Here is a 23,107-nt window from a genome sequence, read left to right as displayed (position 1 = left end):
CTCATAAGAATATATATTAAACAAAATCGATTTGATCCATACTTTACCTTTATTCAGCAGGTTTTGCTCAATTACGTGGTACTGCATGTGTGCCACCATCTCCTTCGGTATCGGAGGCGGGTTGGGGGGCTGTTTCCAGCAGGCCATGTCCAGAGGCTCTGCTATAGCGCCACCAGACGAGGCTTTGTTCTTGATGCTGGCTTGAATAAGCTGCGTGGTGGCGTACGGGATGGGCTCATATGTGGCGGACGAATCCTCTCCGGGACTCGTGTAACTCAAGCTCGAGTTGTTGAAGGTTTTAATCTCATTGAGCTTGTTGGAGAGGTCCACGTCACAGTAAATGGCCGTGTCAGAAGCAAGCTGTTTGTTGTCTGGATGGTTTCCGTAGTTGGCGATGCAGTCAGCTGCAGTGGGGGGGTGAAACAAAGCAGCACTTGAAGTTGGAGACCTTCGACATTGCCGGGAGATGTTTGATTTTGATCAGACACACACCCAATATATGTGTCAGATACAATCTATAATGAACCGAGATGTGAACTCAGTCTTGCACTGACCTGGTCGGCTGTATGTTGTCATGTTGCTGTCACTGGTGCCGTTGCCATTATTGCAGCAGTTGATGCTGCAGTCCTTGTGATTGGCACATGCGTTCGGCCAATTGTCTGGCAGCCACAGCTGGTTGAGAGGCTCCCCCATGCTGAGGAGGCCAGGTCTGCAATGAGGAAGAGCACAGCGCTGTCAATCAAAACCTGCTGCCTGCCTCATGAATCCCACATGAAAAGAGAGTGGGGTGGATGCATTCAGGTCATCGGTTTACAGCAGGCAGACACCTCCCCCTAGTGTTTCCACAGCATCGGTGCATTTTCCTCTTTTTGTTTGCCTTTATATAACTCAAAGGGACAAAAATATAACTCACCTGCCAGCACTGCACACAGATTCCCCTCTTTGATACGCAACTGCAAAGAGGAACAGGAGGAAAGAAACATTACACCTTGATGAGCTGTCAAAAAGAGGAAGTGCCAAAGGTAGAGGAACACATGAAAGAGAGTCTAAGCAAAGGTCTGAAGTCTAAAGTTTACACTTACTTCAATACACATTTCCTTCCATAGGGCAGAGAGTCTGACTGTCTGATTTAATTTATATGAAGACAACACAAATAATTGCCTGCGCCTTTACCCTCTCAGCACGACACCAACACTGATTTAAAGGAAAACACACTGTCTGAAAAGGTTTCTCATCCGCCACAAGTGAAACATGAAACAAATAAAATTCCTCCCATAGAGTGCACTCGGCTCTTTGCTTATTAAATCAAATGAAACCCGACCTAGTGAGCAGGTGTGAGGCACATCCGAGTTTTTCAACCAACTCCACAATTCATTGCAACAAATACAGTATATATGTTCATGTACAGGTAAAGTAACATTTCCTACTTTAGTTTCTTCTTTCTTATCACCTCCCATTGTAGCTCATGTTCTGGTTGATGTTCTAATTCAGTCAACCTAAGTTTCTTTGCCATGTTTCTTCTTATGGCACAAGTTTCTTCTTATGGCACAATCAATTGTGCTTCCCATGTTTACCTCTAAGGAGGTTTTGTTTTCACCCATGTCGGTTCCTTTGTTGATTAGTTTTTAAGCAAGATTATGCAAAAAACTTGGTGGAAAGATGTGGTATGGGTCCGGGTAGAACTTAAGAATTAAGTTTTGGTAAAGATCCAGTTCAGTGAGCAGATTCATTTTTTTTTAAACCTTCTTTAACATCCCTAACTAACCCTAACCCTTGATGAAAAAACCTCTGTGCATGTGTAAAATTTGGTGGATCTTGATTGAATTCAAGGGGACTGTTTGGGCCTTGGTGGAGGGACGTGCTCAACTAAGTGCCATTCTTGTTCTTGATGATGTTTTAATTCAGGGAATTGTTTATTTGACCAGATTCTATTTATTCTATGTTGAGATGTTTGTAAAAAAAACTATTTATATTCTATGTTATGTTCTTTAATCATTGTACAAATGTTTGGCACAATCAGTGGTGCTTTCCATATTTACACATGAAAAACCAAATTGAAAAAAACCCATTCTTGAGAGTCCTTTTAAGAAATGCAATTTCATCTTAGGATCTCTGGCGGCCTGTTAATAGGGGGCACTGGGGCGCCGCCCTTTCCAACATCTGGAGAAAACATATAAACATGTTAAACCTAATTTAATTAGATAATACTAGTTTACTTGAACAATGCACCTGTGAGCATGTTTTCAAATTGTATTTGGTTAGTTTCTCTCTAAATACATATACTTCGTGGTGTGGGGCACCGGCCAAAAAATTTAAAAAAGAAAAGTCCTTAAACTTTTGGCAACCACGGCTTCTGAGGCTGCTCTTTAATTGGTTGTTGCAGATTTTCCACAGGACGCAGCACTCTGCGCCCCAGACACTCCCACTTTCAGTTACAGCGAATAGGTATTGATTTAGGCTTTTTTTTATCTAACGTCTGTGATTGGTCGACCCTAGACGCCATCTCAGGTACATCCGCCGTCACTGAGCTACTTCCGCTGCGAGTTGACCGGCAAAGATATGGCAACTTCAAGTGGAACTGCGGCAAATCCGGTTATTTCTTGACAAAAACACTCTTTCACAAGGTGTACACTCGAAGAAAAGGGAGCTGGGTGCGGGCCGACCCGCGGAAGAGCTTACACCCAGGGCTTCTCCCGCTCTTGTTATGAGAAACCGAGTCTACTAACTGGATGTGGAGTAAGCAATGCATTTTATTGCTTCCCCTGTTTGCTGTTTCAAAGTGTTGACACAGAAGTACTGTGGACAACGACGGGGGTGCAAGACCTAAAACATCTCTCTGCGAAATTCAATCGAATGACAGTTGCCACAGTCATTTAGACAACACAGTGACAACAGGCTTAGCAATGCTCAGCAGCTCGATGAAGGCTACAGGATTGGCATATTGTTTGTTGTGTTGTTTTTTTAAAATTATGGCTTCGGTTTGTTTGCTGCCCCAACACTGCCCCCCCCCAAAAATTAAAGTAATGGAAAAGATACTGTACATACCTGCAGGTGTAAAGGTGAATGATGGGACTGGAGGGAAAGAAAAGAGAGAAAACAGGGTGACACCAGTTCAGAGTACTTTAGCATTATGAAGAAATGTGCTTTAGAGTAGGAGTTATTGTTTTGCGCCTATACACAAGTGTGATGCACATCTATTCATATCGAGATCTGATGTGTACAAACATTTAAATAACAACATGTCATCTGCCTTGCCTCTGGCTCAGTCTCTGACACGTGTGTCCAGATGAAGGTTAATGGGGGTGACGGGCGACCAAAGGGAGAGGGAAGGGAGGAGAAAATAATAGTGATATTGTAATGGCAGGTTGACAGGCCTGCGCCTTCAAGATCTGCGCCATGTTGGGGGAATGACACTTTACAAATGAGCCACTAAAGGTCAGCCTTTGAACGTCTGCATAATCGCGAATGCAAATTTGCTCCCGAAGTCTCGGTGTCAGGGGAAGATTAGAGCGAGAGTATTTTTCAACATTTGATGTGATCTGCTTATTAGCATCTGAGAATATTCGTTAATATCACAGAGATGACGACAGGTGTTTGGTGCGGTGGTGACATGTCGTGGCTTGATCCTTTCATCAGACACCTTCAAACATACCCAGAGAAGTAGCTGTGCATCGGGCCAACATATGTACAGGTTGCACATTTGCATTTTGAACATAAATACATCTGTCAATCACTCCTCTAACTTATAACAGAGGAACACACACCCTTGCGGATGCCGGTGTACGTGCTGCTCAGGCCACTTCTCTTCTTTCTGTGCCGGTAGAGCCAGACGCTGAAGATCATGAGGATCAACCAGCAGGTGGCGCCAATGCCACCAATAAACGCCGGCTGCCTCACGACATCTGAGATGTGAGAAAATGTGTCTCTTTCCACGCTGATGTCCATCATCTGGCCCGCAGAGTCTGACCAGAGCAAGAATAGAAGAAAAAGTGAAGTCATGAAAACAAAAAAAAGAAATGAAAAAGAAGCATAAGTTGAGATTTTAAAATGTTGAAAAATGTTAATGGGGCAACAAAGACACAAAGGCTTTTTTCAAAAGTACTAAGGTGAGCACAGAATGGTGCTTTATTCAAAATTCTGTGAACTCTATGCTTTGAAATATCCAAAAAGTTTTCATTTCAGACTTTGACTTACTTAGTTTTTCTGAGAATTCTTACCTAATTGAAAGAAAGTGACGTCACTTTTGACCCCAGGCCCTGCACTGTTGCTGGCTGCGACCTCCACACTGTAGCGAATTCCCGGTGACAGACTGGAAATGAGCACGGAGAAGGTGGAGCCGTCGACCGACTGGTTCACATGGTAGCGACTCTCATTACCCAGGCACCAGATCTGTGGAAGACGGGATGACAGTGATCGCCTGAGGGACACACATCCGACAACACAGGAGGCCTCGGCAGCCTCACAAAAATGCAATTTACATTCTAACTGGAGATTCCGAGGCATTAGAGCAGGAGAGGGTCGGGGGGGGGGGGGCTCCTTTTCTCACCTTGTACTCCTGAATGACTCCTGCCTCCTCTGGGTGTGGAGGCGGCTTCCAAGTGATGAGGATGGAAGTTCCATCGGTGCCACTCTTTGTCACTGTGACACCCTGGGGTGCTCTACCAGGAGCTGATGCAATGAAACATGCTGTTAACTATACAGTCATAAACACTCATCTGATCCTGTCTGCATCCCAGAGATGGCACAGCATCTCTGACAGATTTGCATATACAATAAAACAACATACGTCTGTATTGTTATACAGATACAGATTGAAGGGTATTGTGAGAATTGCACCAATGTCATTCAGTCATTTCATTATCAGCTATTTTTACAGCAAAAATGTTAAATACTGTTCAACCGACTGACCTTCTTCCAATGTCCTAACCACCTTGACCTCACTGTCAGCTCCCTGGAACTCGTCAAAAAAGGGACGCACTTTGAACTCATAGATGGATCCTCGCTTCAGCTGACTGATCACCACACCGTCCTCCCGAGGGGCGCGCACCTCCTGGAAGCTCCACTGCCCCTCAGGCTGACCGTGCTCAGCAGACGCCCGGTACAGCACCTTGTAGCCCTGGGTGTACGGGGACTGCTGCTCGACCTTAATGCGGATGCAGAAGGAAAACTTGAATGTCAGAATATGTAACAGCGAGAGCCACTTTTTCATCAAGAGATACAGTGATTCCATTGTGGTTATTATTAAGTCTGAGGTTCAGGTTCAATAACATCCGCATGTGAGTTAAATTAACACACATCTGGGGAGGTCTGAGCGTCATCTTGTGAACATTCTGCAGGAAGGAATTGTTAAAACTCAGTTAATTCACTTTGCCTTTAAGGCCAATACAAATTAGCATTTTCCCCATATCTGTGAATTTTCATTGTAAACCACAATATCAGGTCATTAATAGTTTCCTCTCAGGAAGCTCTAGTTCAAATCAAGCCAGGAGAGAATTAAGCACTTTCCATTTAAACCACACCAATTATGACAAAGGGTGCCTGTGGGGGTGGCAGGCACACACACAGGCACACGTACGCACACACACACACACACACACACGTGCATCCTCTATCTTCTATCTTAGTGAGGACACTCATCGGCATAATACATTCCCTAGCCCCTTACCCTTACCTTAACCATCACAACTAAATGCCTAACCCTAACCTAAACCTAATTCTAACCCTGACCCTAAAAACAAGTCTTAACCCTCAAACAGCCCATTGAAAAAGTGAGGACCGGCCAAAATGTCCTCACTCTGTCGAGTCTATGCTTAAAATGGTCCTCACAAAGGTACAAGTACAGGAACACGCACACGGTTATGTCTTCATGACTTCAGAGGACATTACATTGAGTTACTGGAGACTTACTGAAATGTTAAGTTCAATTTAATGACACTAAGAAAAACTCACCACTGTGGAGTGGATTTGTTCTCTGCTAATAAATGCTTTCACTAAATCTCTGTTCAAAGTGTATTTGCTTCATTGAGAGCTCATGTTGCTTAGGAGACTGTATAAAAACATGTCAGAGAGAATAAATCTGCTCTAAACCCCCCGATAAAAAACTCTGTCAGCATCTGACTCTGTGTTGATTATTCTAAGGCCTGACCCCTAGTCCTTAAACTCATACTTTAATGTACAGTATGTTTACATTTGCTGGTAAAATTGAACATTTGACCTTTTCCCATATTTACCCTAACGTTGACAACTTTGCTTTGACATAATGGAGCACAGAAGTGATTACTGTTGACATGGTACGGTCCCCCTTACCATCCACTGCAGCCGGACAGCAGAAGATGACAGGACGGTGGGCGTGTGCATGTGGATGACTACATCTCCCAGCTCCCTCTGGATGTGACGATGATCCACCCCCTGCATGGTGGAAGCGCTGTCTATTGTTAACAAAGGAAAGGAAAGACATGAAATCGAAACATGAAAGTTGCCTGCAGTTTTACCGACATCTGCTCTATGTGAAGTTTTGAAGCAAACCCCACACTGACCCTGTGTTCTGACAGCGTCTGAGATCGGACTGGGGTCACTGAGGCCGTAAGCATTCACCGCTCTGACCATGAAGAGGTAGACAGCTCCAGGCTTCAGGTTCCTCAGAACAAAGCTCTGTGTCTTCACATGCTCGGCCAGGGTCACCCATCGGCTGCCTAATGTATCACTGCAGGCAGAGGTGGGAGATAAAACAATTAAAATACATTATACTGAAGCCAGACAGTAGTCCTGTTATATGCAGTCATATAAAACACGTCTGATGTTTCATGTCTAACCTGAATGCCTCGATTAGATAAGATGTAGGTGCTGCACCGGCACCGGGGATGGTTTTCCACAACAGGGTGACGGATGTGCGGCTGATGTCGGTCACCTCAGGTTTGGACGGCGTGCTGGGGATCAGGTCAGGGTCTGTTTGATGAGTGGACTGGACTCCAAACTCTGCCCCAGAGATGCAGACAAATTCATGTAAAAACATTAACCATGACTTTTACGGTACACATTCACTGTCATAACAACTTGTTATGACAGTAAAAGACTTTTGACTGTGTTGCCATTTGAATAACCCACCTTCCACTTGCAGGTATGCTGTCCAGGAAGCCTCTCCATTTGGACTAGAAGCCACACAAGTGTAGAAGCCTGTGTCTCCCAGCTGAGGAGAGATGCAACAGCAGCAGACAATTGTGGTTTGGATTAACTCCGCACAGTCACTGTAGCTGTTAAGTATTAACTGCTGTTTAACGTCATCCCCTACCTTAGCAGAGCGAATCTCCAGTGATCCTGTGTCTGTTGCGGACATGCGGGACTCCAATGGAGACAGCAGCTTACCATCCTTCTTCCAGTGGACTGTGGGAGACGGAGGACCAGCGGTCTTGCACCCGAGGACGACCGAGCTGTCCATAGGAACGGTCTGGTTGATGGGTCCCTGCCTTATCACAGGAGGAGGGTGGTCTGACCCAGCTATTAGAAAACAAAAGCAGGAGCGTTTAAGACATTAGATACACATTACAAACATTACAAACTGCACCTAAAACATTTGAGCTGTGGATCTGCACTGGAAACATCAAGAAACTAAGAATAAACTAAATAAAAAAATTATATTGGGTGATGAACAATATCATCCCGCAGTTTAACAAAGTTTTAAAATGCCATTTGAACAATGGTGGCAATATTCTGTGGTCCAGAGCAGTCTGCTACAAACAAAACATTTTGGAGGAAACTTCAAACCCCTATTTGTCTTCTTTTTTTTAATCAAAAGCCAAATATCTGCAGGTTTTAAAATGTCTCTCCCTACAACAGACACTCCAACTAAAACATGTTCAAGGTTTTGGTGGTGGTGTTAGGGAAGTAAAAGCACCTATTTGAGGTTTGAGATTGTTGGTCATTGTAAAACTGTATGGGTTACGTATATGTTAAGCCTATGGAATAAAAAAAAAGTTAGGTTAAGATTTCGGAAAGATCTTGCCTGACTTGATGATATAGAGTTTCAGGATTTATATCTGTAATAAAATGCTTTAATTTCCTGCTGTTACCAAAGGAAAGTTATTTTCTTGTAATGGGCAATATTTCTGTATGAATAGTCAAAACAGTGTCTGGTAACGTCATATCATCTATGTCCAGTCTGATTCTGGTCATTGACCTGAGTTGCACTGGTGGATTGTCCCCTGTCTCTCTCCCTGCGTTGTCCTCTCTGTATCTGTACCATCGCTACTGAATAAAGGCTAAATTCCAAAAGAGCAATAAGCATACTGTCAATAGTACATTATGAAACTGGATATTGGGAATTGACATTCGCAAAAGATCAAAGCTGAAGAGAGAGGGTACGAAAGATGAAAGTAGAGAAAATGAAAAAGTAATTCTGCCAAAAAAAACACACACAGAAAAAAAACAGACAGACAGATAAGATGTGAAAGATACTGGGAGGAAAATTGGTAAAGAGAGAGAACAATAGCTCCGGCTGGTTGTGCAGGCAGTGGAGGAAAAAAAGAAATCAACTTTTCCCCTCCAGCGGAGAGCAACTAATCGTTCATTCGGCAGCTAGGTGCTGCTGGAGCCAACTCCAATCACAACGGCAAAGCCCAACTAATAACATTCCCACTTAGATAACGGAGCTCTCTCTCTCTCTCTCTCTCTCTCTCTCTCTCTCTCTCTCCCAATCTCTCTCTTACATTTTAAAATCCTGTGAATGGGGGGGGCGGGGGCAGAGGGTGCCATATAAATAAATAAATAAATAGAAATATAACCCCAAAAAAGGGTGATGGAAGCACACATTGAAAACTGCCTGCAGTGATGCAGACTGGTTATTTCCATACAAATGCACCACTCCAAATGGGGATGAGAGGAGTGTGTGGTGGGATGGAGAGAATTTGGGGCGGAGAGAGGCAGGTTCAGACAAGAGAGGAGCGTTACAGACCAATGAAAAAACTGCATCAAACACACAACACCATCTGTTTCCACGTCCATTACCCATAACACATTTTTTTCTCCGCAGAGCGTATACCTCTCATTTCCCTGCTAGGTGGCTGCAGAGCGCAGACTAAGAGCATCAGATTATCCATTATAACTAAGAGGGCTGCACCCAACTACTCAGTGTGGAGATGCAGTAAATGTCTGCTTAACCCTCAGGCAATTATCTTCATTAATTTAATATATGTACATACTGTAGTACAAAATTACCCAGACACATGTATTCCTGATCACACAGGTCATTTAACTGGGAGTCTGTGGACTTTCTCGATGGTTTGTAATTACTGGTGAGGGCCTCCGAGCGGATTTAAATTGCTTTTTTCAAACAGTTAACACAGTTATTTCTTCAACTAGGATTTGGTTGACAGGCCCTCAGACGCACGTCCATATAAAAGGTACCTATGATCCAAATCATGTGTCAATCCTGCAGTCTTAATTCGCACATGTCTACGGGCGAAAAGGACAAAGACGATGTTGTATTATTTGAAACTAGACTCACAAATGATAATTATTCTATTTCTCCTTGACCTCTTTATGTATATAACTTCAGTGTGACTTCACCCCTAAGATTTTGTGCCCCCCCTGTAAAAAACAAAAAGGCGGGGCTAAGGCACCCCTCCCCCAAACACACAGCTAAAGCTGTTATCATCATTGTCTAGCTATAAGCTACGACTCCAGTAGAAGAACATACATTTTTCGATAGAAATTACGTATGAAAATGGAGGCTTCTCTCGTCTCAAGCAGTTTGAACCGCTGGCAGCAGTGGCTGGTGCTGAGACAACCATGGTCTCTGTCTCAAACAGTGTGAGTGTAAGAGACAGCTGAGGAGCAAGAGAGGACGTGGTGGTTTAGGGGTTTTGTTTCAGCATAGATTTGAAAACGAGTGTAGCTTTCCTGAATCCTACTCACGAGCAGTCCCTGTAGCCTTTGATTAGAAGGTGTTAACTTTTTCATGCATATATAAATGTCATAAGCCATGTTCAAGCCAATGAATGTAGATTTTTTTCTATAAATTTGGTCATAAATGTGATGCTGAAACCAGCATTAATATATTTAATCCAAAAAACACATCGAAGTGTGCAGCATCTCTTTAACTTTAACCGTTAAGAAGTTGTGTCTTCGGTGATGTAAAGTGAGGCTAAACATTACACACAGTTACCATGGGGACAGGGGAACAACACGTTCTGAAACCCCTCCCCTGACAGTTAGTAGCCAAGGCCAACTACAACACCTGAGGGATGCACCTCTCAGCAGCCTGCAACGTGGGCCAATCTGTAGCCTGATTTACCTGCTCAGAACTGCAGCAGAAAACAATACCGCTTATTCATAAGACAAAAAAAATGAAAAGAAATGTTGAGCTAGAAATGTGCAGAACAAAAAGTCCCCCCCCCCCACCACCCACCCCTCTGCCCGCCATCCCTCCTTCCCCTTCACTCACAGTCTGTGACCTCCAGCAGTGCTTTGGTAATAACACTGCCAGCGATGTTGAGAGCCTGGCAGCTGTAGAAGCCGCCATCCGAGTGCTGAACATCAGTAATGGTCAAACTGCCCATCTGGGAGACAGACAGGCGGCTGTAGGGCTGCGGCGGCTGGTAGGAGAACAGGAGACTCTGAGAGAGGAGAGAGAGAAAGAGGGAGAGATCACGGAGTTATGAGCCCCCGTTCATGAGCGATGATTTTAGCGTGATGACAGACTGAGGGTCACTCTCACCTCGCTGCCTTCCCTCTGCCAGAAGATGGCTGGCTGCGGGTTGCCGGTGGCCTCGCACTGGAAGGTGACCGTCCTGCCCACCGTCACCACCTGGTTCCTGGGGCGTATGGCAAATGCTGGGGGCACTGCAGAGGAAGAGACGCCCTAATTACCTGGCAGCCTGACACATTTTCACCATCTTCAAAGACATCAGTGTGCTTAGAAAGCTCAAGGACTACAGCAGTTTAAGTGTGTAAGTAGCAACATCAGTCACTATGTGCCTTTTGTTTGAATAGAAAAATAGCACATTTTAAAAAATGAATTTACCCACACATGACATGAACCACATACTGTATTGGTGGACGGTATTACAGTGTTGATAGGACAATGATTTTCCTGTTGCTGTCTGATGGTGGATGACGGATGGATGACAACTTACCGGTGTTGACTACAAGGGAAAAACACAAAACAGAGCAGTGTAATGAATAACCAGAATGAACACGGGGATATGCAGCTGCAATGACACACTCAACAGTATTGGCACATGTTTGAATGAGTCAGCATGATGGAAAAGGCATGGAAGAAACAGTCAGTAATACAGGGATTGCAAGGAGAAGTGTACCTGCAACTGTGTTTTTTCATCTGGATTGACTGTTATCAGGCCTTCCCACATATGTACTAATGTAGTAAGGGTGTACTAAACCTCTACTAGTAGATTCACTAGGCTGTTATCACCCATTTATTGTATCGATCCAGTTCATGCAGCCTCGTAGAGCCGCCTTGTGCAGCTAAACACAAACCAGGAACCCACTACTTAATTGTTCTTGCGGTTTACAAAATAGGCCAAACTGAGATATATCCTCTAAATATATATATGTGGTTGGAAGGTGCGGCATGGTGGTGCAGTGATTAGAACTGTGGCCTCACAGCAAGAAGGTTCTCGGTTTAAATCCCAGTTTGAGATTTCAGCTTCCTCCGACAGGCCCCCCGGCAGATCTATCTATCTATCTATCTATCTATCTATCTATCTATCTATCTATCTATCTATCTTCAAAATGCCGATAACATGCATAACAGAACAGACGCTCTGCACCTACTGGGCTCAATGCAATAAATGGGTGATAACAGCCTGCTGAAACTACTTTCGGTTTGGTTCGCTCCTGTGGCTTTGGAGATAGAGAGGGTCGGCCACTAATCAGAGGGTTGGTGGTTCCATCCCCAAAAATGCCCCTGGTGGCTGTGGTGACAATATGAATGGTGTGATAGAGAAAATGCTGCTGAGAAGAACCGGATGAATGTGGGTGAGTGGGTGAATGTGACTTGTGTACTGTAAAGCGCTTGAGTGGTCGATAAGACTGGAAAAAGCACTGTTTACCATATTACTAGCCTGTATGTGGACAGATGTTTGTTGGTAACGCCCAATAACAGTCAATTGTTTGGGTGAACGATATATATTTTTTATTATGTTTAACACATTTACGTCTGTCAAAGAAGACAAAGCACTCGGAGCGCTGTTAAGTCCCACTTAGACCCAGCAGGCCTGTTGATAATGAGGTGTGAAAAGAAAATGTAATTGTGTGGTTTGAGTTACATAGCCAGTCGGCCTTGAGGCATATTTAGGCAAAGATACAATCCCCTAATGAGGACATAAACCTGTGCGGTCTGAGGATAATGCCTGAAAGGAGAGGTGAAGGGGCGAGCTGGCGGTGCTGTGCAGCGCTCTGCTCTCCTAAATGGAGCCGCTCAGAGACACATTCTCAGGCGGGGACAACTCTTGACATCTGTAAACTAGATTTATAATGAAATGAAGGGCTAGCTAACCCGCTGGTTTTGGAAGTACTGCGAGGAGATGACTGTGGTTATTGCACAACATTTTTGTGTTCAAAGAATGTTTTTTAGAAAAGTGAAGTGCACAACTTTGCGTAGGGGCACAAAGGCTGGGTTTTATAAGCAGCCTGTCTGGGGAGACATGTTTCATGTTTCAGCTGTTTGATTGGATTTATCTAAAAGGTTTCTCCCAAGTTAGTGTCTGCAAGCCTACAGATAATTTTAATGAGTGCAACGAAGAAGAGTCATTTAACTTCAGACTTGGAAACTGTGCAAACCTTTAAAATGAGCTTTTAAAGCTCCTTGGCCGGCTGTATTTGTTTCAAATGGCAAATGTTTAATATCAAACAAATGTTTCAAGTCAGTCAAAATACTTCTGTGGTTAAGGCTACAGCCACGATTGAGCCAGACAGAGACTTTATTTTTAAATTCAATAATGAAACACACATTCACTTAGATGGCTCGCTTGTTCCCTCCCACAATGCAACTTCCGCTCATCTGCCATTTATTGCTGCCCTTTTCTCATTCACTGCCCAAATTGGCTTTACTCCCCCATGATGCTTGCCTTCTCAGGTTTTGGGAGGGAGAGGAAGACGGTGTAATTGGAACCATGTCATTTCGCAGCATGCGACGAGCCCTGCCTTATCTTTAATTAAGTCCTACTGTCCTCGCAGTCCAAGACACCCACTGTGTCACTGCAGTGCATGTTTATGCGCATAGATATGTCCGTGTGCGACCATGAGAGGTGCCTCACCGCTCATTTCCTGTGACTGATTAAAAAAATTAAAGGCTGTCATTGTGGCAGGACAGCTCAGACCAAACAGATCCCTCCTCTGTGGCCGCATAAACATTTACTCTGCATCCTCTTCTCAGTTTACGCAGCACATTACCCTGAGACACACTGTAAACAAACTGCTGCAGAGTCCTATACTGCTTATTATTATTATATAGAGCTAGCGACTGCTGCAGACATTATGTGACCTCCAGCCAGGAAGTACAAAGAAAACTCAAATACCCCAGGGATGATTCTGCCTGTCAGGACTGTGTTGAGAGAAACTGCAGCTCAAGGCACAATAATGAAAACTAGGTCATAAATTGAAAATTGGAGACTTTAAAGACAGACGTTTTGCAAAGTCCTTGAAAATAAATTGCGAGGCCCCCGAAAGCAGCGTGTGAACAGTGTGAAGTATGGAAATGAAGGCGGCAGTAGAGTTAGAGGACATTACATGAGGGGGTCAGGTTGTACTGACCGTGTACAGTGAGCGTGGCGGACGTCTCCGACTTCCCAACCATGTTCTCCACCACGCACGTGTACGAGCCCTCATCCAAGGATGTCACTTGGCGAATGATCAAGGTGTGGTCCTCTAGGATTTCAAATCTGCAGGGAAGACGGACACACACCGTCAGGAGATGAAAGGAAACTCTGCGACACCGTGTTTTCATGTTAAATTACTGCATGTAGAGTGAATTTGTGCATTACCTGCCCTTAGGCAGCTCAGAATCATCCTTCCTCCAGCGGATAGTGGGAACGGGGTCTCCTTGAGCCACGCAAGGGAACTCTACGCTCTCGTCTGCCAACACCACCACACTGCTGGGCCGCTTTACAAAGGTTGGGCGCTCTGGAGGGCAACATGATAGCTTAGCTCATATAATTTACATCCTTTACTTGACAGATATCTTTGTGTAATTTCTATATCTCAAATGCTACTGTTCTTAGTGTAATAATGGATGATGTCTCATTATCGTCCCAAAAGGTTATATTTAGCTTCAAGTAATATTTCACTTTGTCCAAATCCTTTTATTTTAATTTTAAAGGAAGAATCAATTATTAATAAATAGGGAAAATCTGGCAAAATGTGCAAAATCAACTAAACATTGCAACTAGAATGGCACCCAGAGCGCATACCAAGGCCTAACAGTATCCTTGAATTCAACCAAGCTGCACCAAATTTCACATAGACATCACTTCCCTAAATATATTTTTCATCCATGAGTCATTTCTTAGGAAAAACGCCCAATCTTGCAATGTTAAAGAAAGTGAAAAATAAAAAAATCTTTCATCCATTGCCTGATCCGGATCCACGGCAAATTGAATGGGTTATCCTGATCATGCTAAAATCTAACAAATATACAAACCAACAAATGGGCAGGGTTATTATTATAGACTCTGAGAAACTGGGGTATTGTAGTGATAATCCTCTGACAATCTCCAAAGTCGTTTATTATGCACAACCTGTAGAACAATGTATTTTGACCTGTTTCTGCATGCAGCAGGATTATTCTCACAGCCTTGAACGGCTCTATGAGGCACTACACCGTACACTCCCAACCTTAACCAAGGTCATCGAACTGTGTGATACGGATAAGAGCTCTATTCTGATGGGAAATGTTGAGAACATAAAAGACAGACGGGTGGAGAATGGGGGCTGGAAGCGAGCGTTTGTGGGTGGGAGTTGTCGGAGGGAGCGCATATTGTAAAGTTCGAGAGGCTGTGGCACCGGATGCCTCGGCGTGGTTGGTTTGGAAGCCTCTCCACAGCTGGCATATTGGACGGTAGTCCAGCATAATCGACGTTAGTTAATGGGTTATTACACCCCAGTGACAAGAACCGCACACAGTGGACTGGCAGAGTAAACCAGTGAGAACTGAGAGGGCCACTCAGACTAAGTGAAGTACTGTGTCATGCAAATCAACAGAGCTGCACGTTTGTACCCAGCACGGTGAGCTCGGCGATCTCGCTCTCCCTCTCCCCCACCATGTTGGTTCCTACGCAGATGTATTTCCCCGCATCGCTCTTCCTGGTGTTGGTGATCATCAGCTTGCCACTGCGGATCTGAAAAAAAAGCACAAAACATATTTGTACAGCTGTGTTTGCACAAGACCCCGCATGGGTGGTGTATGCCGGTTACTGAGTGAGTGTGGCACATTTGTGACGAGTGTAAATAATACACATTAGATTTGTAAATTTTGTGGGGAAAATTTCGCCACGGCTTAATGCAGGATGCCACCCATGTCTAATCACATCTTCCATCTGAAAATACACACAACATTCTTATGCACTCGATGGCAAGTGGTGTAGTCTGTATCCGCGTGCTTGTGCATGCCTCTCTTTATCTAAGGAATAGAATTTGCGTTGCCTTTCAAGCTGCATAGAAGGTCATCCATTATAAAATTACATAATTCATATCTAGTGCTACATTAGCACAGAACCCTGGGAACAAAGACAGCACGTCTTTGTAGATCCGCTCCTCAGATGTTCAGTCAGCGTGCTTTGCCTTTCTCAAACTTTTTAGCTCCTCGTACACACACACACACACACACATAGAGGAACACTGACACACACACAACAAAGAGGTGAAAGATATACTGCATGCTCTTCATGCTGCTTTCAGTCTTTTCATATCCTATCCACCACACGCCCCCACACACTATCGTAGCTGTCTTCACGATGCTTTTGGATGTGAGCTACTGTATTGATAGGGCGCAGACACCCAGTGTTAGAGGTGACGCCCTGGCAGCAGCGAGCGGGCACGACAATAAAAGCAGCAAAATCTAGCGATCTGAAAGACCTCAAAACAAACGCAGAGACATTCCTCGTACCCAAACATCTATAAAACTCCAGGGCATCAACTTCAATTAAACTTTCAGCCTCCTTATTATGATTTAAGGTTGCGGTGTGTGTCTCTAGTCAGCTGGCGGTGGCCCGGCTCTGTTATTTCTTTAAAAGAGGTCAGGGGTCAGGGCTGCCTGCAGCGCCGTGTCCATAAAGCATGCGGGGGATTCTGTGTCGTGCTAGACTGCACCTTGCTCAGTGGGCACTCTCCACTCGCCGGCTCGCAGATGGAATACATCATTAAATTGCTGCTGCAAGGATGAAACCCAACAGCCTTTCATTTATTAGTCATCCTGCTCCGGGCTAACCTTCCACCACAAGCAGCTCACACACCGTCCACCAGATAAATAACAACTAGCAGTCGCCTAACTACGGCTGACGTCCCAGAGCTGTTGCAAATGATGCGGTTTTTAGGAGGAAGATTTAACGAACTGTGGTGCAGCTTGTGGTTGTGCAGCATGCCCTTCTCATACACAGTGCAACCCGCCAGTAATCACAAGGAAAGTGTGTGTGTGTGTGTGTGTGTGTTTGTGTGTGAGGGGGTGGTTTGGTGAACTGGTATTGCAGACTCAGCAAGTCTTCAGTGGAACCGGTGGATTAGGTTTGGATGTTTGGATTCACGTTGGAGCCAATGCAAAGATGTATTTCAGTACAGCAACAGGGGTGTCTATACTGTGGCTGGTGAGCCATAGATGACGCATGACTGGTAAAGACAGTAAACGTATCTTACAGATATTTATAGGAAGAAGAAGAAGAAACCCCCGCACACACTCAATTTTGTTAATGTTGAATTAATAGTTCTTTTATGTTTTAGGGGGGGGCAATCCCATCTGATATTGGACGAGAGAGGCAGTACACCATGGACAGGTTGCCAGCGTAATGCAGAGAGAAACCACCATTCAGACACACATTCACACCTGTGGACAACTTAGAGTCTCCAGTTAACCCTTAGCACCTGTCTGCCTGTGTTTGGAGTCTGGGATGAAGCCAGAATAACCTGAGAAAACCAACAAAGAAATGGAGAGAAAATGCAAACTCCTGTCGCAACTGTGCAAACCACTGCACCAGCGTGGCGCCCTAAATCAGTTCATCAGCTTATCTACACATAAAAGAAAAAGATAATTGCACTAAATTGAAACACCATTCTTAATAAAAGTAACACAGACATGCACTTTTCTTTTTCTAAGTACTTGATTGTCAGTGGGTAGATCTATTATGGGTTCATAATCTTTGCCATGCTGTTTTTAATATAAAGTGAGGTTATCCACAAACAGATCTGGGCATCAGATTCACTGAACATCCAAGGACACTCAGCCTGCTGGGTATTTGTAATATTTGTCCCCAGATGAACCAATATCAAATATTTGTGGCGTGTAATCGTGTCAGCATGCCAGCAGAAGTACTCCTCAAGGACTGCAAAGACCATCTTGCTCTAACCAATGTCTTTGACTAATGTTATACTTACTGTTCTGCAACGTTTTTTGCTGTTTTCTGTAAATACTGCTGCACCAGCAACTTTAAGCAGCTGATTAAAGAGCAGACTCAGAACTTTTTTTATTTCCATTTACTGACCCATCGTCATTTTTAGCAGCAATTCCATTGCTAAGAAATCCAAGTGTGGTTTGTCTCTCCTCCATCTCGGACACTGAAACCTCAACTTCCATCTCTGCTCTGTTTCTATCTTTTCTTTCTCTTCTTGCTACTGCCTTATATTTGCCCTAAGGGCACACACAAGCTGCTTGGAGTGTGATTTAAATGTATTTCGCTGCATAAAAGCGCTGAACATTTTAATTAAAATCTGTAAATCCCACTTATACATACGAGAACCTTCTAAAAAAATTGTCCTGAGGTATTAACTCACAACTTTATGTCCATATCAGTATTAATAAACGATGGTCCACACCACGAGGGAGATACTCAAGAATCACTTGCTGTGGACTCATTTGGTCTTTGTACAGTGTAAGTGATGTCTTTGAGTGAACTCTCACGGCAAAGACATATTTCCATATAGAAAAGATGATTAGGGAGGACAAAGACAGGCATGCAGAAAGTACAAAGCCGAGAGCAGCCTTTGTGTTTCCCTCAGAGGAGCCTCCCCACGGCTCTGATCCGTGCCTCTCCTTGAATCACACATAGCTGCTCTGTCCATCACAGACCCCCAGAGAGACTTTACCTGTCACTCCGCACTAACGGGAGCTTTGAATCTCCTCCGTGCGTCCCCGCAGGAGCACGCAAACACACTCATATAAATACACACACACACGGAGAAAAAAAGTCGCTCCAACCTGGTTGTATGTTTGAGTTAAAGCAATGAGAAGCCTGCTCGTACTTACCACAGCCGTCACTCATAAAGTCATGTTATAGCTTGTTACAGTGACATGATTTTCACCACAACTTATTTGAAACAGCATCATATGCATAATTTATTTTACTGATCTATTATTTTACGGCCGTGTCCACTCCACTGTGGACACACATAAAGATGATGTAGTGTTCTCGTGGCCATAAATTGATCCCGACTTAACACACTTGCTCTTCCACACTTCAAAATGACTGAAGGGAGAGGTAAGTGGTTCCTAAAAGGGCAACTAAATACCACAGATTTACACCAAGCAACTTCTGTTTATGTGAGCATGTTTTGTATGAGGAGGTATTAATCGCTATAGTCAGCATTTTGTCCAACATGAGGGTGATGGAAATGTTTTGGGTGAATTAGACATTCAAGGTCAGAATAAGAGCTGAAACCATCCATTTATTACCAATAATGGAATTTTGAAGCTGAAGTCTGGCATTTTAGATTTCATTTTAAACTCAATTTGACTCGCTTGTATTAGACATAGCAAGCATTTTGAATATGTCACCTTGAGCTCCGGGAGCTTGATGCACCTTTGTTCCTAATTTCTAACATTTTAAATGAAACAATTAACTGGAAAAAGCAATTAAAATAGATGCAGTGATTATGAAAACAGAATTTTAATTAGTTGCAGCCTTATAATTACTGAAAACTAAAATCTCCTACTGTGATGCGTTCGTCTCTGTCGCCTAAATTGGCCCCGTCCTTTCTCCAGGAGATGGTGGGTTCAGGGTGCCCACGGGGCGGTTGGCACTCCAGCACTGCGGGCTCCCCCACCGCAACCATAACATCCACAGGGTTCTGTCGGAAGTCGTCACGTAAAACTGGAAAACACACAGAGGAGCAGAACAGAGGGGAGTTTAATGATGTTTGACCATGATTTGACGATGGCAAAGCATAATATTTGCACACATTGGTGCCTTCAAGTGTGTATTTATTGTGTCAACAAGAACAGAAGAGCCCATTTCTGGGACTGACTGATGTGGTATTCACAGCTTTCACACGTGTGGATTTTAAAACTCGGAGTAGAGGAGTTGTGACATTTCTGCAGTTTTTTAGGGATTTATTATTTAATCTTTTTTTTTTATTGTCTATCATTTTCTAGTTGCTATCATAGCAATTTTCTCACTTCTCATCACTTTTGAAAGGACAACAAGGCAACAGTCACTTTTATTGTTAGTCATCAAGCAATCTCGGAGCCCATTGGCGATTGCTTGACAATGAATTAGCCTCTGGGGGCAACAACCAATACTTTGGGGCTTCCGGTGTACACAGTGGTTATCCAGGCGAAGACTGTCCTCTGTTCGGCGTACACTGTTTACAGTCCGACTAGATTCTTTTACCACAAAAGTCACACAACTCAAACAACATAAACAGCAATACCTTTTAGGTGTTTTCTGCATATTCACGTTCAAACTCTGTTCATAGAAACAATGTTATCATGACTTAAACCAACAGGATGTTGTGGACTTGATGCTCAACATACAACCGTAAGATTTCGCCTCATTGAATGTATTTAAAGATGGGAAAAAAATGACATCAAAAGGGAAGCCAAATCATCTTGATCGCCCCCTGGTTGCTGCCTGCAGTATAGGTCATAAACCCAGCCTCCTCCATGTAAGCAAACGGAATATGGACCAAACTAAAAAGTCAAAGAACACGTAAAAAAAACATTTCTCAAAGATGGTTTTAATTTAGTTAGTTATTACTCATGCTGATGTTTGTTCAAGTATTATTTGGGGCATTGGTTGAGCTTGTGTATTGGCAGGACCTCAAATCCACTGGTTCACTCCACTATGGCTACTGCCCAGACTGGTTCCAAATTACATCACCAGCAGAAGCGGCACTGTGATATTTTAACTTAATTTTTCTACAACAAGAGGAAGTGGAAACACATTGTCCAGCTTTGTCTTTGGCTGGTTTGGCTTAAATGTCATAATGAAGGGTTGTTTTTTAACTTTGTCCATCACTCAATTAAGAGCAGTGCACAAACACTACCCTCATTTTCAGGAATTAATAATATTCAATAAATCTGCATCTATCAGTCTACCTTAATACCTACTAGCTTAATTTAATCATACAACTATAATACTGTGACTGACAAAATGAAATCTCCCAGCATCGTACTTCCTTGCTAAGACAAGTTCTGCAGAGACTGGCTGCAGAGGAGGCTGCTTGTCCTGATGGTTGATGTTCAGGCCAGAAGATACACTGCGACAGAGCACTGCAGAAAGGTGAGGTCCAGATGGCTCCCCAAGCAGGTAGCATAAAGCTACTGCAGTAATTTGTCATCTTTCCACGATGAGTAGCATGCGGACAGAAAAAAAAAAGAGTTTGCAGCCAGAAGCTGAAGAGTGATTCCCAGTACTCACTGGTAGTCCTGTCTCTACAGTATAGACTGCATATAAAGGTTTTTACTGTACAGTCTCAACTTCTAAATGGCATGAGGAGGAGCACGTTTAGAATGACAATACAAATATTGATTTGTAATTAAATAAATAATTGAATTAATTAAAATGTATAATAATCTGCAGAGGATGGACATAGCTGACATTGTAAAGTAAGACATAGATATTTATATATATCATAAATGAAAACAACCTTTTTGTTCCCTATAACTGCGCAGAATCCTGCTGCTGATGAGGTGAACATGTGCTAATGTAGACGCCCTGTGCATGAGTGGCTGCTGTTAAGTGTTCCCAGTCTTACATTACAATGGGGGCTTACAACCTGAGCAAGCTGAGGGAGCTGAGGCAACACAGAGCTACAGCGGAACGGCAGAACTCAGTCGAGCTGAGCTGTGTTGGGGTGAAAAGACAGGAAACAATGAGGAAAAGTCATAATCGCTCCCAGATGGCAGCAACCCATTCACCTCTGGACGCGGCATTGTACATAACGCCGAGCCCGAGGATGCACGGCGAGAATGCGGAGCCCGAGATGCCTGATGACCGCAGTGGATGTGGGGGAAACAAATTGGGATGACCTTCTAATTGGAGGTATTTTGGCCCCCGCAAATCTTTGAGCTCCGCTACGCTCGCTCTGCCCCCCCTGATCCTCCTGAGCAGGGCTGCGACTGGCTGACTGCAGTTGAGTGAGCGCTGATGGGAAACAGCTGTCTGACGCCCCCCCCCCCCGCCCAACCCCACCACCACCTCCCCGCCGCCGCCAACACCACCATGTCACATGATAAAAGGCATTCCTCGAGGGACACAAAAACATGGTTGGGGTTACATCAGACAGGAAGAAAGTGAGACCATCTCGACTGCCTGTACTGTGTGTGCGTGTGTGTTGATTGATTGGCTGATACTATCTTACAATACCAAGAGCATTCAGATTACACATCTGTTATTACTATCTTGTGAGGTCCAAATGTCTCCATTTGAATGCCTGGCCTATTTCCTCATGCCCCTCTTTGCGAAAGATTTATTTTTGTTAATAGCCTTAGTTAGTCTAAGAATTAAAGCGGGAAGACATAAGGGTTAAAAACCAGAGGAAGCGTATGAAGGTTAGCGAAGAATTTTTTCATAAGCGCGCATGTTTATGTGTTTGAACGAGGCCAAGTCGGGCTGGTTTTTTCGCATGTTATACGAATATGCTGGGTAAGCACACAAATAATCCGGAACATGTGTTTGTAAAACTGACTGTTTTATATCCTGAGATGGGAAAATGTATCGGCTTGTTACAGTGTAATAGGAAATTATGCATGCCCTAGTAGAAACCATAGAAGCGAACACAAAAGGAAATACAGCGCTTCTGAAAAACCTAAAGTATGCGAAGATAGTTTCATCCTTTCCAGTTCCTCCTGCTTTTTTTTGCATTAGCGGCCATCTCCTGCGCAATTCATATAATTTCTGCTTATCTGTAAACACATCCTGACAATCTACTTCCTAGGATTGATCTGTGTCTGGCCCTAAATCCCTTAAGTTAATGGCCTTTGTAAAAACCAGTCTCCATAGAGAGAGGGAATGAAAAAGAAGGGAGAAAAAGGTGGACGCATACATTTTCATGGTGATTAGGAACATGTGGACATCCCTGATATGACTTCCCTGATTTTAGGTTTGAAGAATAATGCAGAGGACAATCACCACAAATTTCAGTCACTTTCTTAAAAAAGAGATATTTTTTTTCTCCGAAGGCTTTGATTGCAAGGTCATTAATATTTCTCCTGCATCTCCCTCTCGACTTCAAAAACTTCAGCTAATTCTTTCTGAGTTCCTCTTCTCCCCCCCCCCCCCCCCCCCCCCCCCCGACACTCTTGCATCTGCATTTTAAGGCTTCGCACGCCATCATGTTGTTATTCCCAAACCGTACTTGTTTATTTCGGTAGTTTGGATGCGTGAATTTCCCAGGATTCCATAGAGTCGAAGCCATTCATAACAGTAAAAAAAACCACCTCTGCGGCTCCTGAAGCCAACCCAGCTTGCCTGTTTAGCCGGAGCTTTGCACCTTTCGCTGTCTTTTTTCGCCCCCCCCCTCCCTCCATCTGATCCCTCCAGATGAGAATCTCAAAGCCCACTTCAAAGCATCAGCCCTTGGCCTCCCTAACCTGGATCTGACAGTGTCTGACTTGTTGTTAGTCCTGTGGAGCCTGAGCGCAGAGCTTGAAAGGCCTACTGTAGCCGAG

At 43.9% G+C, this 23,107-nt stretch overlaps 1 protein-coding gene across 6 annotated transcripts in view; it reads right to left on the bottom strand.

The window, feature by feature from the left end:
• LOC117774476 (roundabout homolog 1-like) overlaps nucleotides 1-23,107 on the bottom strand; it is a 94,831-nt gene that overhangs the window by 5,738 nt on the left and 65,986 nt on the right. For 3 of the 6 annotated variants that reach the window (XM_034606936.1, XM_034606933.1, XM_034606937.1), the window contains 20 exons: nucleotides 19,150-19,307; nucleotides 15,230-15,350; nucleotides 13,998-14,136; nucleotides 13,768-13,895; nucleotides 11,130-11,138; nucleotides 10,712-10,836; nucleotides 10,439-10,610; nucleotides 7,289-7,494; nucleotides 7,105-7,186; nucleotides 6,813-6,975; nucleotides 6,537-6,703; nucleotides 6,307-6,428; nucleotides 4,909-5,143; nucleotides 4,547-4,668; nucleotides 4,218-4,389; nucleotides 3,765-3,962; nucleotides 3,046-3,072; nucleotides 914-953; nucleotides 555-709; nucleotides 48-404 (listed from right to left, as the gene is read on the bottom strand). In XM_034606936.1, coding sequence (XP_034462827.1) covers nucleotides 48-404; nucleotides 555-709; nucleotides 914-953; nucleotides 3,046-3,072; nucleotides 3,765-3,962; nucleotides 4,218-4,389; nucleotides 4,547-4,668; nucleotides 4,909-5,143; nucleotides 6,307-6,428; nucleotides 6,537-6,703; nucleotides 6,813-6,975; nucleotides 7,105-7,186; nucleotides 7,289-7,494; nucleotides 10,439-10,610; nucleotides 10,712-10,836; nucleotides 11,130-11,138; nucleotides 13,768-13,895; nucleotides 13,998-14,136; nucleotides 15,230-15,350; nucleotides 19,150-19,307 — 2,898 coding nt within the window. Of the gene's footprint in view, nucleotides 1-47; nucleotides 405-554; nucleotides 710-913; nucleotides 954-3,045; nucleotides 3,073-3,764; nucleotides 3,963-4,217; nucleotides 4,390-4,546; nucleotides 4,669-4,908; nucleotides 5,144-6,306; nucleotides 6,429-6,536; nucleotides 6,704-6,812; nucleotides 6,976-7,104; nucleotides 7,187-7,288; nucleotides 7,495-10,438; nucleotides 10,611-10,711; nucleotides 10,837-11,129; nucleotides 11,139-13,767; nucleotides 13,896-13,997; nucleotides 14,137-15,229; nucleotides 15,351-19,149; nucleotides 19,308-20,610; nucleotides 20,630-22,245; nucleotides 22,274-23,107 lie in introns of those variants that run through there. The other 3 variants (XM_034606938.1, XM_034606939.1, XM_034606935.1) reach the window with 3 other exon arrangements.

The sequence above is a fragment of the Hippoglossus hippoglossus genome, chromosome 14, assembly GCF_009819705.1.
Source record: "Hippoglossus hippoglossus isolate fHipHip1 chromosome 14, fHipHip1.pri, whole genome shotgun sequence".
Taxonomy (NCBI): Eukaryota; Metazoa; Chordata; class Actinopteri; order Pleuronectiformes; family Pleuronectidae; genus Hippoglossus; species Hippoglossus hippoglossus.
The sequence above is the reverse complement of the archived record's forward strand: the minus strand, read 5'-3'. Positions and strand labels throughout refer to the sequence as shown.